This window comes from Limanda limanda, chromosome 13 (genome assembly GCF_963576545.1).
Source record: "Limanda limanda chromosome 13, fLimLim1.1, whole genome shotgun sequence".
Lineage (NCBI taxonomy): Eukaryota > Metazoa > Chordata > Actinopteri > Pleuronectiformes > Pleuronectidae > Limanda > Limanda limanda.
The window spans coordinates 7,270,804-7,290,012 of NC_083648.1; the positions used below are offsets into that span (position 1 = coordinate 7,270,804).

At 43.3% G+C, this 19,209-nt stretch overlaps 1 protein-coding gene across 1 annotated transcript in view; it reads left to right on the forward strand.

Annotated features, from left to right (window-relative positions):
* LOC133018264 (netrin-G1-like) overlaps positions 1-19,209 on the forward strand; it is a 53,878-nt gene that overhangs the window by 15,481 nt on the left and 19,188 nt on the right. The window contains exon 2 of the mRNA XM_061084585.1: positions 7,878-8,521. Within this exon, the coding sequence (XP_060940568.1) occupies positions 7,878-8,521 (644 nt within the window). The remainder of the gene's footprint in view (positions 1-7,877; positions 8,522-19,209) is intronic.

Sequence of the window (19,209 nt, forward strand, 5' to 3'; positions counted from 1 at the left end):
CAGTACATGGGATTTATAAATGGATTAAAACCTCACATAATAGGTTTTTAAAAAGGAGATCATCAGGGTATCATGTACGATGATTTTCCTTGATATTGAATTGCCATTATCTGTTATCAGATCTGTGACATTCATAACCCCTCCAACCTGATGATAACATGGAGCACTCACAGGTCAGACGTGCCATCCCAGCGTCCTTCATTCCCTTGAAGGTCAGGAGAATGAAAAGCCCGGCTCTCTTGTGAGCCACTCTGGCCCCGACTGCAGGTTATTAAAGCTCTATCGAGTTTCTGCCAAAGCTCTGACTCTCCCAATATCTCACCATGGCTCATCTCAGCTGTCTCCTCCGTCAGGGTTTATACGGAGCTGAAAGGATCGGCAGCCAGCCTCGGCGTTCGCTATACACTTGACCAATCCCTCCTTCAGAACTCAGACCCAGATCTCCTTTGATATCATCCTTTTGGGCCTGTCGCCTGTGTATCACCACAAACGTATCATCCTCGGTTTTATCAAGGTATCATGTGAGAGCAGGGAGGAGAGAGCCTGCCCTCCACACCGACTGAAAGTTGAGAATTGTATGGTGCTCCATGATGGGCCTCTTGTGATTTGGTCAAGTGGCGCTTCAGCTCGGATCATCCTCATTTTGGATGTCAGGGATTAACTCCCCAAACACTGCATCACAGCCAAGTGATATCACCTAGCTGTCATTTTGTCCTCCTCCTCCTCCTCCTCCTCCTCCTCCTCCTCCTCCTCCTCCTCCTCCTCCTCCTCCTCCTCCTCCTCCTCCTCCTCCTCCTCCTCCTCCTCCTCCTCCTCCTCCTCCTCCTCCTCCTCCTCCGGTGCACGCCGTGTATGAGCATAGCCATCCGGAGGTGTGATAGCGGGGGGGTTTGGGCCAGCGACAGGTCTGCAGGTGCCATGTGGCAGGTAAGAAGGTGCAAGGCCGAGCAGGATGATGGGCTGATTAATCCAGCAACACCTCAGTTCCAGTGGGAGAGATTTCTCTCACATCCACAGAGGCTCCACAGCGAGCAGGCTACTGAGGGCTCAGCACAAATCCAGCAAAGTACACACAGGTCACAGAACCAAAAATGCTATATTGCTGTGTGTTTAACATTGGAGCTTCACCAAAAATGCAAAGTACACGTAACAGTAATAATAATGTAGCCCTTAACAAAATCCAAAGGACAAAGAAGTGAAGTGAGTTTAACTAAACTTCTTTAAAAGAGAAAATGGAGGTTAATAGAATTACCTGAACACTCTATTACAATAAATAGACCAACTTTGACTTTGTGTAATTGCTTGAGGTCTTTAACATCAAGGGATTAACGTGCATCAGGACGTTGAAATGAAGTGGTTTGGCTCTTTTGGAAAAACTTTAGTCTTTGTCATTGTCCCGAGCCCTATTGGTTTTTCGCCCTCTCCAACTTTGTTAATTTTTTTAGATTTAGATTCAACTTTATTGTCATTGCACAGTACAAGTACTTATACAACGAAATGCAGTTTAGCATTAACCAGAAGTGCAAAAAAGGCAGTAAAAGTGCAGAGTATTGTGCATATTAAAGTGAAAATGTAAATAAATAAGATCTGTACAGTAAGAAATATATATATGGAATATTACAGTATTAACAGGGGAATCAATGTATACTCAATGTTTTCATTGCACTCAGAATAAAGTCTGGTAAGAACAGCGATTAAATTATTACCAATTGTTAAACCAGAGTCAAACTGAACTGGGATTATCCTTCAAAGACAATCTTCCTGTTTCTTCAAAATCATATTTCCTGAAAGTTGAATTAAAATTTGAAAACCTCCACCAAGGCCCAACAGATCTGGATTTTGATTTTGATTTGCATCAAATCAAACACACTCATAAATATCACTCCCCACAACATACTGGATTATTATTCATAATCTCTATAAATGATTCCCTGAGAAATCAACAAAAATTTAAAAATTGAATATACTATCTATTATTTAGTTTTCTAAATAAGTAGAACACCAAAATAGGATCCCCCGATAGCGGTTCTGCACCAAAATGTTATGAATTATTCCCCGATCCATCCTTAATCCGTCCACCAAGTATCATGGTGATCCATCCTGTTGTTATTGCCTTATCTTGTTCACAAACAGACAGATGGTGATGAACACATACGCTCCATAGGTAAAACAAATTGAAATGAAATCAATACAGCATAAAAGTTATGAAGTTCTATATTTACAGAAACTGCCATGATGATGGTTGTATTCATCTTCATTATTATCCAGATCACGATCTTCATTATCAACCTCTGCTCTGTCGTTATTTCTCTAACAACTCATCCATCTATAATAAGTATTTATTGTATGTTTGCATGTGCTGCATTTATCTCAGTGGGAGGTTTGGTGTAAACGATGGCAAATAAATATAAAAAAAACACTAATCACAACTAAATGAGTGATTATCTTACTGTCCCGCAGTTTGAATTATTAAATACTATAATTGCAGCAACTAACTGACAGGCTGTGTTTTATAAATATCATTATTATGCCCTTCCAGTGTCGTGTCTTCAGACTGATCTGTGGGATTTATGATTTTATTTATATGCTGCTCGCTCTGTTTATACCCAAAATAAACATCGTAACTTTCTCCCAGGACTGTTCGGAGACTGATAGCACCATATTTCTTATTTTTCTTGAAAAGGGGACCATTATTCAAGTCGAGCCACATTAATTTAGAATCATTTATCGAGCGAAGATGTCTCAAAACAGCCTTGTCTGGTAGAATTTACAATTATAGACACACACAACTTAACTATGACATTGACATCTTTTGAAGGAAACTTGATTGCGACCAGATTATGTTTTTTGCCGTTAACGATAACTAGCTCGAATTAAGAAAAAGATGGCTGGTGCAGGACCGTCTGTGATCTGAGCTCAACTCCAGAAATCTGTCAGCCGAACTGATTGGTCGGTTTTGCCTACTCCCATCCTTCAGCAGCAGCTGTCATTGGCCGGAGGATTTATCTGCCGAGCCACCTCCTGTGTCAAAAGGCACATCAACAGTGGGTTGTGCTTAGTCAATCTCACAGGCCATATGTCAGTCACATAAACACCTGCCTCACACCATCTTGGATGTGTGTCTGTGTGTGTGTGTGTGTAGGTGGCTGTTTGGTGTTTGCATGGATGGATTGTGTGTGTTTTCACATTTGCTATGATGGTGTTGTCAGTGCAGCCCATTTAGGTGAGAAAATATTTATTATTACTGCGTCTTTTATGTCTTTTTATGTCGATAATCTTCAAAGATTTTATTTATTCAACTGTTGTCGACATCCATACATTCTGTGTCGAGCTGCGTGTTGAGTCATGGCTCATTGATTCCTATAACTGAAACTCTAGGAACTATTGAACAAAACCATCAATTTACATATAAATATCCCCGGAGCCTCTGTGATGATGTGAAGAGCCGGGTGTCCAGATTGCTTTATATTCCGCTGAATGACATTTGGATTCACATACCCAGCTCAAGTCTCTCTCTCTCTCTTTCTCTCTCTTTCCTCTCTCTCTCTCTCTCTCTCTCGCTCCGTCTCTGTCGTCCTTGTTCTCCTGCTCTCCTACTGAGTACGACACCCTGATATTGGATTGACCTTATAGGCTGCAGAGATCAGGACATCATTAGCTGCGACCAGCCGCAGACTTGCTGCTCGGGCCTCCTGCACTAAGCCAGTGCCCCCGGACGGATCATATGGCATTGACAGAAACCGGCTGGGCTTGGTTACACGGCAGCCATGGTGGCAAAAGTCATGTCAGCAATACCAATAAGAGATTGTCAAGGTTACACTTGCTGAGCACTGGAATGACTTGCACGTAACAGTTTTCTATAAGGAGTAGGAAATAACTTGTGTTGACAATCTTATTTCATGGAGGTTAAGTTTCTCCGCTGTTACTGAAGAATGTTTTTCTTTAGTGGAAGAATGGGACAAGATCCAAGAGAGAACTTTTACATTTTCCTCCAGAAAACGAGTGGATCCACAAACTTTCTGTAACATTGGAAGAAAGAGCGATGAAATAAAATCAGACATATTCTTGGGACTGATATCTATGAGTGTGTGCAATTAGTTGCAACTTGAATTTAAGGGGGACTGTTGGGCCTCCGGTGCTGTTCAAGTATATATTATATATTAATTTTTAAATGCTAATTCAATGATTTCGTATTCCTCTTGCACAAACTGGGGGATTTTGTTTAAGACAGATTCTCCAAAAGATTTTCAAAACTGGAGCAGCAGAGGCTGGGAAATCCTGACTTTTAGCCCTGAGTGTGGGACCAGGTCCCAGACAGCTGAATCCCACAACTCCCACAGGGCAGCTCACCAGTCTTTAGACCCTCATTGCCTGGGAAGCGCCAACATTGCTCAGTTTCTATGTTTCTAGCTTCATCTTATCAATGTTGTTAAGAAAAAAATGATTTTGCAATGTAAAAGAACGAGAAAAATCTTCGATACACCCCCGGATTTGGATCCACACCAAGATTTTAAGGGTTCTTTGGAGGGACATGATTCTCAACCCCTCTACAAATAGGTAAAATTAGTCATTATTGCATAATCCTGAAATATCCCAGTAAATATATAATTAGGGTTTTAATTGTGTGATATATAACACAAGCGTTCACAGTAAATGTATAAATATCAAAACTCCGATACTACAATTGAGTAAACACAACTATTTTTCTTTCTGTAATTTTTAACATGTTATAATTGTGGTTTGTACAAAACCTAGGACTGATACTTTCATGGCAGCAGTATTTTTTAAAGGGCAGGTTAAATATTTGAATCGGTCAATATCAAATTTTGGTACAGAACTCTTTTCTCTCTGGAATTCTCTGCCGACCGCTTCACTATCCCACATCCCTGATCACAGGTAAGGGATCAAGCTGAGAGGTCTTATTGTTCTTCAATAGATTCCCCCCCCCGGCGTCGTACTGAAGCCCTGGGTCTTAAATGACCACAGAAGGTATTGATCTTCATAAGGCTCTGTTTTTGTTGTTAAATAACCACCGCAGGAAATCCGATGAAAGGGTCTCGACCTTTCTCCATCATTTCACCTCCGCCGGGCTGTATGAAAGCATTCCAGTATGGCAGCGGGGGGGGGGGGGGTTTGCTATGAGAGAGTAAATACCGTACATGTCAGTTAATGTTCGATTGGAAAACTGCCTTCGCATTATTGAGTGTTATTAACGATGGGGGGGGGGGGGGTCAGCCGGCCGGCGCCCATGTGTGAGCCGGCTGCTCGGTGAGAATGATCTGTTCCCCGGAGGCTTGGATTTTTCGAGGCAGGCACCGAGAGAATGATTATGGATTGAATTTATGACTTCTTCCCCACTGGTCTCCGAACACTTCTTAGGCTGTGGGCATGAAGCGAAGATTCCTCTCCTCAAAGCTCCTGTTTACTCTCACTGCTCGGCCGGGGAAATTGTTTTTCTCATTAGCCACGGAATGCGGCGGTCGGAGTTCTTTATATCGTCGGAGAATAAGGCTTCGATTCTGTAGGGCCGCCCGCTGCTCCCTGGACCTCACCGCGAAAAACAAATGAAACAAAGATCACACTCTTGCATGACAACGGGGGAAATCACTCTCCTCTCTCTCTCTCTCTCCCTCGCTCGCCCTGCACTGTCAAGGCTCGAACCTCCAAGGCTGTTCGAGCACAAGAGGGAGAATATAACAAGCTCCAGCACACATCATTGTTAAATAGTTGACACAAGTACAATTTAGTGTCCCTGTTGCTTAACCGAGGCGGACGCCATCCTCCCTATTACCCCTTAACTCCCCCTCTCACATCTCTGGCTTTCTGTTTCCAAGCTGTTCGTGTGTGTGTGTGTGTGTGTGTGTGTGTGTGTGTGTGTGTGTGTGTGTGTGTGTGTGTGTGTGTGTGTGTGTGTGTGTGCGCTCTGCAACTAAGATCTCCCTTTTAAAAAAGCGAGACATAGCGAGAAAAAAACGGCCTCGTCATTTGCATTCTCTCTCCCTCCCACTCGCTCTTATTCTCTCTCTCTCTCTCTCTTTCTCGCTCTGTCTTAGCGGCATAACCCTTATTACCCTCCTAATTGGATCATGCACCGCTCCTTTGAGTCAGCCATAGCAGGCCTAGTGACCCACAATCCCTCAGTCTTGTTCTACCTCATCGCGTGGGTTATCGCTCCGGGCCGAGGAGCAGGTTTCAGATAGCGTATCGCCGCCCCCACAGGAAATAAGATGGAGTGCGGAGATCTGTATCTAAAAAAACAGGGAAGTCACACAATCCATCTCCCTGAGAGGAAGATAAAAGCATCAAGTGGAGGAAAAAATATCTTTGGATGTGTAAAAAATGTCGGAGCCCTACTCGAAAAGACTAAAAAAAAGCAGCTTTTCTTTTCAAATAAAATGTAATGGCGTCTGCTTATCAGTATTCCTGCCGGAGATCTCCCCCCCCCCCCGACAAAGTGGCAGTCTGGGTCGAATGCGCCGCGATACTGGAGATGCGAGCGGCTAATGTTGCAGATAGCCCAGTTCTCACCTTTAGATAATTTTGCGTGTAGAATGTCGGATGATTGCTGATTATTGAACCGCTTTACAGTTGATCTGAATCTCATCAGCACTTAACCTCATTGTTCCTGGAGCAGAGGTGAGAGGAATGTCAATTGGAGTGTGTTTAGCGCTCGCTGGCTCTGTTTCAGCCCCGTCTCTCTTTTCCATTCACTCCCTCCCTCCCTCTCTCTCCCTCTCACACACACACACTCACACACACACACACACACACACACACAAACAGGCAAACACATTCACAGCTCTCTACCCCTCTCGCAAACAAACACCAGCACATCAAGAGCTCCTCTTTCTCCTCCCACAAACATGCTCGCACAAACACCCAGACTCTGTGGATGTCTATCCTACAGAGCAGACACGGGCCCATGAAATATGCATGTCCCTTTGTGTGTTTCATAAGAAACACTCATCAGGATTCCACTCCCATCTCAGCTGAAATACCACACAGGAATATCAATTACGCCGGCAATTTGGGTGGCGGTGCAGAGCGGAACGCGCCGAGCGAGAGCACGGGATCCACGGTGTCATGGTAATGAGAGGGTCACTGTCTTCTGCAGCCTCATGGGCCAGCGTGGCTTGAACATCGGCCGGAATGTGTGAGAAGGTGCGGTGGTGGAGTCACAACAGGAAGGAGAGTCAGCAAGGCGGTGGGAAAGTAAATAACCTCTCAAGGCCAAACAGCCGACCCGAGAGATGCTTGAGTGTTTGGGATCGCGAGGGCGGGACTTTGTGTATTGACAAACAAGGGTTTCAATATTTAATTCAGAATTAAATATTTAACTAACCCTTTTCACATTTCAGCTGCTTAACTTCTTGTCCTGGAACTACAAAAACAGCTTGAACTCAGTGTTTCCATTCAAATTTCATATATTTTCCACCCGAGTCTTGATCACTATCATTTGGATCAAATTTCTGATCAAATCACATTTTCTGGAGAGTTAATTAGTGAATTCAGTTACCTGGTGAACGAGAAACTCAAGTCTAACACAAAATGAGGGATAATTACGCTACCGTTATTTGTTTCTTTTTTTTTTGGATCAACTCAAGTACATTTCTTGATTTGTTACAGGAACTTTTGAATAGAAGCAGAATGATAATTGTCATCTTGATCCATTTCTCATATGAAAAACAACAGGAAAACAAAAACATACGGTTCCTAATATTTTAAGTAATTTTTTTATGATGGTTTTAAATATAAAATACCACAATGAACTGGAATATCATGAATATCTCAATGTTATATTGTCTCTTGACCCCAAATTGAACCATTTGAACTACTCAGTTTTACTAACCTGTATGTATATGTGTCTTTTTCAATAGGAAAACCCTTACATGTGCAACAATGAATGTGACGCTGCCACCGAGGAGCTGGCTCACCCTCCTGAGTTGATGTTTGACTTTGAGGGTCGCAACCCCACCACCTTCTGGCAATCCACCTCCTGGAAGAAATACCCAAAGCCCCTGCAGGTCAACATCACGCTGTCATGGAACAAGACCGTTGAGCTGACGGATGACATCGTCCTGACCTTCGAGTCCGGCCGACCGGAGCAGATGGTCCTGGAGAAGTCGCTGGACTACGGCCGGACCTGGACCCCGTACCAGTTCTACGCCACCGACTGCCTGGACGCGTTCACCATGGAACCCAAGACAGTGAGTGACCTCACCCAGCGCACCCTGCTGGATATCATCTGCACTGAGGACTACTCCCGAGGCTACGTGTGGAAGAACGACAAGACGGTGCGCTTTGAAATCAAGGACCGCTTTGCCCTGTTCGCCGGCCCTCGGCTACACAACATGGCGTCTCTGTACGGCCAACTGGATACCACCAAGAACCTGCGTGACTTCTTCACCATCACCGATCTGAGGATTAAGCTGCTGAAGCCAGCCAGTGGAGCCACCATGATAGATGAGAACAACCTGTCCCGATACTTCTACGCCATCTCTGACATCAAGGTGCAGGGCAGGTAAGAGCCTTTTACTTTACCCATTAGAATTATTCAAGTTCTGTTGCTGCTTTCAAGCTTTCAAAAATGTTTAAATTGCCAACTCATGGGACGAAAACTGCAAGAATCGTGTTCCTCCAATTCCCTTAATGTTTCACCAGTACCTTAATGGCCCACTTTCATCTTCTTTCACTGACTGCAGAGCTGCTAAAACTGGCCTTTTTCCAGGTGAATGTTCCCCTCAAAAACGTCTTCAAACAGCAGGAGCTCTGCGATGAGGCGGCACATAGCAATCTCCCTCCTTCTCTCCAACGTTGACTAAAGCGCGATTGATATTTATACAATAAAAACAGATTGACGGAATTTGAGGAACAATAAATATCACACGGCATCAGTAAAGAACAGGCCCGGGATTGGCTGACTTTGTGCCACGGAGAGCCAACAGTCTGCAGTGTTTGTATTGCAAACAAAGACACCACACAGTGTTTAGCTTCCCCTCGAGGGGAGAGGAAGAACTCCGTGGAATCACCTGCTGAGGTGATGAGTACAAATGACAGACTGCTGCTCTTCCGTGGCATATGGTTGACCCCCCCAGGGATACACCAACCTTCCCTTTGCTGTGACAAGATATTCACCCATACCTTATTTTTGTGTATTTGATTAAATCATTCTACCTCGGACGGCTGGGCTGGTTTTAGAAAAACACCATAAATGAGCAGCATGATTTTACTGCTGCGGACTAAATATGAACATATGAATGAATATAACTCTACGGGTCGATTTAATGAGGAAGTATAACTGTATGAGAAGTAGCCAAAATGAGAACTGGTTTTAAAAAGGCAGAAATGAAGAGCCTTCAATGTCCTCCTCCTTTTGCCTAACCCAGGAATTTGGTGTTTCCAGGTGGAAAGTGTGTAGTAACGAAGTTCTACACTAAGTATAAGACACAAAACATGGTCAGACCCTGAGATTACTTAGAGAGTGGGCGGGGACCTGTGAGCAGTGGTTTTATTGACTCCTCATGGGTGACTTGTTAGAAAATAACCACTTATCCCACTAGACAACCAGCAGAACCAGCATTGTTTTCTTTCAGGCCATTTTCCACTCTTCTTTCAACTCGTGTTTGGTCTCCACCAACTCTTGAGGGGAGAAAAACCTGACTTTGTAGCTTGAATACCTCAATTTCACCAACTCCGCAATGACCTGAGGGAAAATGTAGATTTGACTTATAAATCTCTGTGGGTTTGTCACTGCAGCCCCCTTTTAAATACTAACTTGAGCTCTAAAAAGAGCAAATTGAAACTGACTCGTTTGAATATTAGATTCTCCTCCCTCTCCACTCGCGGCACAAGGTCATGGTTCTATCATTTTTCCAATTTTAAAGCCCTCGTTTTCAGTAGGATAAAGATTTCCGGTGCACGTACCATTAACACAGCTCGCAGTTTTGCAGTGCGTAATGCTTCCAGTGAGTCATCGGGATGCCTCTGCGATTTCCAGGGAACGGAAACATTGTCGTTTCATGACGCATGGAAACGGCCCACGCGACGCTCGTAAAGCCGCTACAGCTGCTCGCCAAACGGGACCCGGGCTGCTCGCTGCCGTTGGTTTATACGAGGATAACTAGGTCGGTAATGACCCATCAGATGGGCCCCTAGGTGAATTGAAACAGTCAGTCCCTAATTAGAATTCAGCCGACTTCAATGGCAGATTAGAACCATTAGCATGTTGGCTAATTGGTATGAGACTAATCTTGTAATTAAGAGCATTTGCAGCTGATTAAATGGTAATCATCGGGGACACATCAGTGAAACATGGAGACATTCAGAATTGCCAGGCACTGGTTCCAAATTTAGCTTGGCCCTGTTTCATGACAAGTGGAAATTACAAGTTTAATCTACGAGGTTGCCTTTGTTAGCAAGTGTTTCTTTAAATAACTCAGATTTCTCTCCAGTGTTTTTGACAGCAGCTACAAACATTTGACGATGTCTTTCATCACATGTTCGTCATAAGGGTCAGAGAAACATGCTGAGCAGTCAGACACACTCTCCCAACATGCTGAGCATACTGTAAACACGAATTGAGTTCCAAAATTGCCAGACCCGCCAACCGGCACAGACCGGCGTCTCCTTATTTTGCCATTTATTAGGAAGAGTAGCAAAAGGTTGTGTGTGCGGGGGGGGGGGGGGGGGGAATAAGCTATTTTGCCCAATTTTCCATCCTGCCCCTGGGCTTCAAATTCAATTTTCCACCAAAAGTTTGCAGTGAGAAAGAAAAGAAAATAAACATGCGATTTCTGTCCAGAGGTGGATAAGTAACTCATTTGAAAGAGAATGATGAAGATGGGTGGGGTGTGAGGGGGGGGGGCTGATTGGAGCTCCCACCCCAGCCTGAGCAGCCTGAGCAGCCTCCTGGCTACGACCAAATGTGAAAGCCTTATCGCAGAATGGCCATCCTGTCCGAGAATACTCCATAAAGGCTGATAAACTTCTTCTCTTTCTCACACACACACTCACACACACCCACACACACACACACACACACACACACAGCTGAATATTTGCAATGTCAGGTATCCCGAGGATATGTTCATGGACGTCTGGGCTCTGAATGGATGCCCGCACGCTGCATAAATGCCAAATGAAATCTTCACAAAGAACTGTTTCTGCCTTTTTTTAACATTTATATTTCAGAAATGATAAAAAGTAATCTGCAGTTTCTGTGTTATACTGTGAGTGCACACACAACTTTAATGAAGGACGCTCATTATCCGCACACTCTCGGAAGTCGTTGCGAGAAATCCCAAACTTAAAGCGCCCGAGGCCATTTGAGGGAGCCCGTGCGCACACACCAATAAAAAGTAAATAAAATTCCACTCACAGATAAATCCTGTGTAGCCTCAGACGCTGCACAAGACAATATAAAAGGACTCCGAATGGATTCCTCTTAATAATGTAAGCATCGTCACGGAACACAAGTTTATAAAAACGGGCTTTACAAGGCTGAGAATCACATTATTCTAAAAGATACCACGACAAATCTCCCTCTGCAGAAATCGTGTATGATAAAAAAAAGTTGAGGAGAAAAAGAGACATAAGGAAAAGGCAAGAAAGGGGGATTGTGTTTTTCCACTTCTCCGGAGTCGAGAGTGGAGAGTGTGTGCGGCGGGCGACATTGATTTCTTACGTTATTCCACATCAACAGGAAATAAAAACCTTGAACTGTGCAGGCTGTCCCACCTTTCACGTCTCCTTCTCCATCGTTCCTCACTTATTGATCCGATGTCTGCTCGTTAATTAAGACATGACCGCTGCCGGCCGTCTGCCCGGTCAGAGCCGCACATCTGGAAGGTGCAGCAGGGCCTGGGAATGAGAGGCAGCTAATCCATAAAGTGCTAATGTGCTATTTCTCTCATCTCCTATGTCATCCTCAATGTTTTTTCTTTCACCTTTCACCGGTTCTTTCTTAACCCAGAGTTTCCTCCACTTTCACTTCACCCTTTTACCCAGTATTCATTCATTCTGTCAAAGTAACAGAGAGAATAAAAACTCTCCAACATGGCTGCGTCCTTCATGGACTGTGAATAATCTCAATTCAATTCAGAGACAGAACTCAAGACCACAATAAAAGAAAATAAAGAAGATCACCACTGGCTTATATAGAGCTAACAGTAAACAAGGAATGACTTGAATGTGCATATTACTGAATCAGGTGTCTGAGTCTGACCCCCCCAGTGTAAATGGCCCCCTTTAAGACCCCTGGTCCTATAAATATCTTATGTCCACCACTGCTCATAAATAAACACAAACTACACACGTTTAATTTATTTATTAAACGCTTTATTCATATAAAGCAATTCTCATAAAGCAATTCTCAGACTAGAATCACCTTCTTCTGGTTTTATGCCTCTACCAAACAGGAGGTTTGTAGTTGCTCATGCTCTCCCTCTCATTTCCATTTTTTTTGCATAACATTATGATGTCACAGTGAAGTTGACCTCTGACCTCTAACCTTTTGGATATGAGTGTCATCACCTTATAATTTTGTCCAATAGATATGAGAGTGAAAAGTAGGATGGGTAGCCCCTCTATTAAGTACCATTTGCATATGAACTCTTGAGTCAAGGATGTTAGAGTTTTATTTGACCCCAATAATAAAGCCAATTCATCTTTGAGTAATAATCGTTTGATGCAAATTCGATTTTTTAAATCAAGGCTTTATTGAGAAGAACAGGACACACATACAGACAACCTGAAATCCTTTGCTTCCAGTCACAGCTGTTTCCAGTGTGGACTCATACAAAGTGATGCACCAATTATAAAGGTTCGTAAAGGTTCATCACTAAGTTGGTGGTTTGATCCCCATCCATTCTGTCACTGGACCTCTAGTGAATCATTTCCCCTCTACTGTCATGGGTGTGTGAGATTGTGTGTGTGCAGGTAAACGAGAGGCACACTGTAAATTGTGTTGCTGCAAAACCATAATAGAAGTAAAGTGCAGTTATGTAATGCAAATCTACTTGCGAGCAGAAACTGAATTTCATTTGAGTTCAGAGACGTGTTCAAGGACACGTTGACAGACATCAGACGATACATTAGCCTCTCTAACTACTCCAGTTGGCCCGCTGCATGAACTCATTTGATGAGAGTCTTTTCTGTAAATGCACTATTTCATTTTCCACTGAGCTGCGGTAATGATTGATGGCGTCGTATAATAGGACCTGTGTGAGCGTCTTGTGTGACAGCCTCATTCATTAGATCACGTCCTTGCTTGCTTTGATCGACACCCTCCCTGTCGTCTGATCAGGATTTCCACACAACTTTTCCTCCAGCTATTCAAAAAACCTTTTTTCCCCAAATTGTCGGAAAACTTTGAATTACCTGTATTGGCCACATTTGCTGGAAACTAGAATGGCACTTAGTGGAGCGCATGCATCCGCCAAACCTTCCCCTTGAAGTCAATCAAGTTGCTTGAAATCTCACAAACTCAGAGAAATCAGTTTCATCAAGATCCATGAATTACTCCCTCGGAAAATGGGTGAAAATGTAGAAAAAGAAAGTCTGGATTTGCACCAAATTTAGATTTTCTTTCACCAAGTTCTGTGGAAATGTTTGTTTGGTATCTTGCTTACAAAAAAAACTGGAGAGGCATGAAAACATTGGCAGAGGTAATTAGTCATCTCGCTGAAACTGGCACATTTACAGAAATGAGGATAAATGTGTCTTATCCTTGTAAATACATGAAAATTAAAAAGTGGATGTAAATGTAAAACCTAGAAGGAGCAGTACAACAAGGTTTAATATCGTGATGCACAAGTATCCAAGTTGCACCTGATGTTACGTTATGACCTGAGAGGTTGAAACCAACATCTGGTCCGATCAGCGCTTGCAAAGACAGATGTTGAGGCTGGAATTAATTAATTTAACGTGTATATATATCCAGGAGAATCCCACTTGTGTGTATCCCCATAATAGTCTTAACTTTTTGATCATAAAATACCATTTGGTCATGGCGCACTTCTTTACCAACTAAAAACTCTGCCTTTTAAACACATGAGGAGTTCAGTGTTTCTAATATTAACATGACTGCAGGCCTATAGAAATTAAACAGAGAGATGTTTTGGTTCCCCGCTGACTGTCTCTGCTGATAAATGTTTTAACAAAAGCAAATTTCAAAAAACAAAAAAACACATTTTATCCCGAAACCTTCCCGGTAGCCGGTGCACGAGAATTATTCAAAAGGCAATTTGGATTCAAAGGAATAAAGGTTGTAGATAAAAAGTATGAAACATTTGAGTGTTATTTTATGCTCCCCAGTGGTTCCCCCGGAGCCACAGACAAACTCTGTATCTCCCTCTCTCCCGGTGGGAATCCGGAGCTCATAAAAGTGCCGTATCACCCACTTCAACTGTATCTCACACTTAAGAAGGAGTCTAAATTTGTGGCGCCTTCGCATAACGGCGCCGCGCTCCGCTGAACCTCCGACAGAAGCTCTGAACCCCGAGGACATCCACCACCGGAGCTCTGCCATGGTCCCACATAAAAATTCAAGGAAAAGTAATAATGATGTTACACCATATCATCTGCTGCGTAATATGCCAGCACGTTTCCATTTAAACTTATGACATTTGAATATCCTGAAGAGACGGCTCTCTCTCCCCCTGCTTGTGTCTCCCTCCCTCCGACTCGCTGGCTTTTAACTTTTACGAGGACGGACTGAAAAAGAAGTGTTTAAATTAAGGATGTTGTAGGTCGTTGTGGATTCTTAGTTCTTAAAAAACAGTTGGAAATGCAGCAGATTTAAAACAGTTTGAGACGAGCTGATGTAGAACAGTGTAACATCTCTAAGTGGCATCAGGAAAAGCAACAGCAGACAGAAACGTGTTGAGATTTAAAATTGCAGAGAGGGGCAGACCTTGGGTTCTCTGGATGTTTGTTCCAGTTCTGAGGTGCATGAAAAACTGAAAGTTGCATCTCAGAAAGGAGAGCAAACCTGATCCTGAAGTTCTGGATGGTTTCGTAGCAGAGCAGCATATCAGACACGTATTTAGGCCCCAAACTAATCAGCGCTTTGCACGTCAATAACAGTACTTTGAAAATCGATCCTTTGCTTTATTGGTACAATCTACTTTTATTCTGCCGACGGCTGAACTGATCTCATCTTGACAAAGCAGTTAATTAAAGTTTCTGTCGGTTATTGACATCGACTTTATATAAAGATGGACGACATGACAGCTCCTTCAAAGTGAAGCTGAATTATCTCGATTTCCCCCCCGGTGGCTGGCTGCATTATTCACCCTATCTCCTCCATGTTAGTAGATGGGACATGAACATGTCAAATAGTTTTTTTCTCAAATATGGTTTCTATCATTTTTAAGTAGCTCTTATAACACTAATATATTCACGTCTATTCGATGCTATAAAAAAACGCGGTGTAACGTCATGATTGACAGCTGAGACTCATTTGCCAAAGGTTGAATATGTTTAAAAGTTTGTAAAAAACAAAAAAATGTATTCGAGTTAAGTAATTTTCGCAAACATTGGACTGTAATCTTTCTTTTTCTCCTCTTTGAATGGCAACACACCGCAGGCTCATCCCTCACATAACCACACACACGCACACACACACACACACACACACACACACACACACACACACACACACACACACACACACACACACACACACACACACACACACACACACACTCACACACACACGCGCACACAACCCACATACAACCCACCCAGCCCGTGCCCTGTGAACCATGACAGCTGTAGCCGGCTTGATTGACAGAGTTTGAAAGTCAAGTTCAAGTGCAGGTTCACACGGCCTCCGGTGCTGCTCTGCTACCAGCGGACGCTTTCTCTCCGGCGCTGCCAACGCCTGCTCACTTATCTTCAGCCAGATGTCTGTCACATGCTGCGATATTTTCTGCCAGTCATCTCTCCGTCTCCAGCGTTTAATTAGTGCTCATTAAGGGCTCGGGCTTTCTTTGTAAATAATATATTGGTGCCAGGGAAAGTACATCAACATAAACTGTCTCTGGAGGAGCTGCAGCAGCCATGAATAGTAAATGCATCAACATGTCCTTTCACCACACACCTATTGTACGAGGGAGCCTTACTGTGTGGAGCGGACAAGGTTGTTGTTGCATTCCAATGGTGTATAAGTGTGTGTGTGTGTGTGTGTGTGTGTGTGTGTGTGTGTGTGTGTGTGTGTGTGTGTGTGTGTGTGTGTGTGTGTGTGTGTGTCCTCACCTGATTAATACAGTAGCAAAGCATGTCTCGTTCTTACCACATTAAAGTGTTACCACTACTATTCAGAAAACATTTTTTTATTTGTACATTCACCCTTCATCCTTTAGAAGGCGAGTGCCTGCAGTAGGCACTTGCATGTTCCTGCGCACAAACACACACACACTCACACACACAGACAGACACACACACACAGAGACACACAAACAAACACGGTGCAGAATGTGCAGCCGGCCTCTGATTTCCATATTAATATGTCTTCCCATTGCCGATTCCTTCACGGCTTCCTCCTTGTCTCAGAGGCTTACATCACATGAATGAGATGGCCCTCCACGATGAGGGGCTGAGGTGGGACTGGGGGGGGGGGGGGAGGGGCAGACATTACCATACTGTATGCCGACATCAATGCACAACCTCAATAATAGGCCCTGTCATTGAAACAAATCACAGGCTTTTCGGTGGCAGTGGTCCAAGCCCCTGCAAATTCAAATTTCATCTCGCCTCGGCGGAAAATTGGAGCGGTGGGAATTAACTTGTGATCCGTTCCCTAATATTTCTCCAACAATTTAGGGAGCTCTGGTGGGCCTGCTTTATATTTTTTCGATGGGGCGGACGCAAACAATTTGCCTGAGATGTATTACATTACACCCCGAAGAATGGCTGGAATTGGCCACAGCACAGAGCGACGAAAAAACAAGCCTAATCGGACCCTTCAATTTCATGGGGACACAGCCCGGTGTAATGAGGTGACTGTGACTCTCCTCCAGGAAAAGTTCAATGCCGTCTGAGACAGAGGAGTCAACGTGCACAAGTTCTTTCAAACTCCTTATAGAAGCTGGATATTCCTTGTCCCAGTATGAACACCCGTTGCTGAAAAAGGAAAACTTCTAATTTTCCCTTTTCCCCCTGCAAACGTGCCTCGGTTTGCCAAACACAACCAGGATGCATTGCACAAGTTTAATGGAACTTGAGAGATACTGAGTTTAATTCACAGTTCTGAAGCTCAAAATTCTAATTAAGGCAGGTTACATATTAAAGCAAACATACGGGTTTTTTTGCTTTTACCGAGCTGCAGCTGCATTAACTCTATTTTTAGTCGGCATTATGCAAGCTATATTATTAATTAGATATACATGAATAATTTAGTTTTTTTTTCTCCAAAAGTAAACAAAGTTAAGCAAACCAGATCAGATAAGACTGAACGTTTCCCTGACATCAAAGTTTCCAGCAGGCAAAGCGAGACCCGGCACTTCTATCAGTGTATATGCATGTATGTTAGTTTATATGCATCCAGCAGCTGGATCTCAGAAATACTGGAGTTCATAAGTTCAACCCTCACCCACAGAAAATGCTAATAGAAATAAAACGATTAAAACAAGAGAAATTGAATCACTGGGCAAAGTGCAAAATACTAATGAGTCATAACTTAGAGTAAATGAAAGGTGAGGTTTAAATCATAGATTTGTAAAAATAAGTAAAATTCAGTTTTTACTCTGTGGACGACTGAATGACAACATGAGAGGTCTGAAAGGTTTGTAACATAGCAACATGTAAAATGTACTTTGGCTTCAGTGCTTTTACAAATCAAGCCAGTGCCGACGTCTAAGAAGTGAATTGATTAATTGATTTTCTTGTTTCTTGAGAGAGAACTGAGGGCGTAAAGAAACCATCACAGCAGCAAAGCCTGTTAAAGATAAAACTCACAGGATGTCTGTCCATCCGGCCTATTGTGAACACAATATTCTAAAGAACATCTTTTCATTAAATTTGGTACAAATGTGCCTTTGGACTCACAAAACAAGAAACTAATAATAACTCTAACAATAACAGCAACAATAATCATAAGTTAGAGATGAAAAGATGACAAATGTAAGGCAAAAAAATACATTTTGAGCCTTTTGAAGCGAATCAAAAGCCTCAAAGATTAACTGATTAGATTTCAGTGGTTAGGTCAAAGGTCAAGTTAACCTCAAATGAGTCCGTCTATAAAAACTATGGAGACTTTTACTTCACCGGGTAATTGGTAGAGGAACTGGGGCGTTTTTTCTAGTTTTCTTTTCTAAATCCTGCCGAGTAAAACACCTTTTGTTCTTCATATATCAAAGCGATTGTTGGCCTGAAACCACGGTCAGAGCCAGTGACTGCATCAGAACGTGTGGCTTCGCTTGTGGTCAATCATTTGTGTTTCTCTCCTCCGTCTTCCCGTCACACCGGGAGAATGAGTCACTTATTTGGAGCTGAAATATCGCTGCACCGGACCCATTCATTCTGCCAATAACAGCACGGAAGGCTGTAAAATGCATCATTTATTCCAAACACAAAAACAAAAGAAATCACGCTGTCACACACAGTTGGCATGGGGGGGGGGACAACAAACAAACATGACCAACACCTGCTTCTATTCCGGGTGTGGCTGTCGCTCACATGCATAACAGCCGTGCTTCCTCTCATGTAGAGGAATCAAACGATCCTCTCTCCCCCCCCCCCGCTGCACTCCGGTTTCTTCAGGTAACACATTGACATTCATCTTAAAATTTTCAGCAAGGCCAAAGGTTCCCCTCAGCAGCCTTGATCTCTCCGTATCTGTCAGAACCATCACTGGTCCGAATATGTGAGCGCTCTCCAGCTGTCTTGTCAAGGAAAGTTTGGGGAAACCTCAGTATGCATTTATACAGCGAGGAGCCACATTACCCCCCCGACCACGGCCGACTCGTGGAGGTGAGATAGCGGGAGGAGGGAGTCGGGCTTGTCTTATCGCTCACAGGGCCAGGCAGGGGTTAAATCTCTAATGGGGGGAAAAAAGACAGAAAGAAAGAAAGTCGGCTTTATGTTTTTTTTTAAATACCGCACAGCCGTTGTATAAAACTTTCAAGACCTGCAGTCGACATAAACATTCCCAGGTCTCAGGCACAATCTTGGAGGAAGTTATATTCTCAGTTCAGAGACCATTTTGTA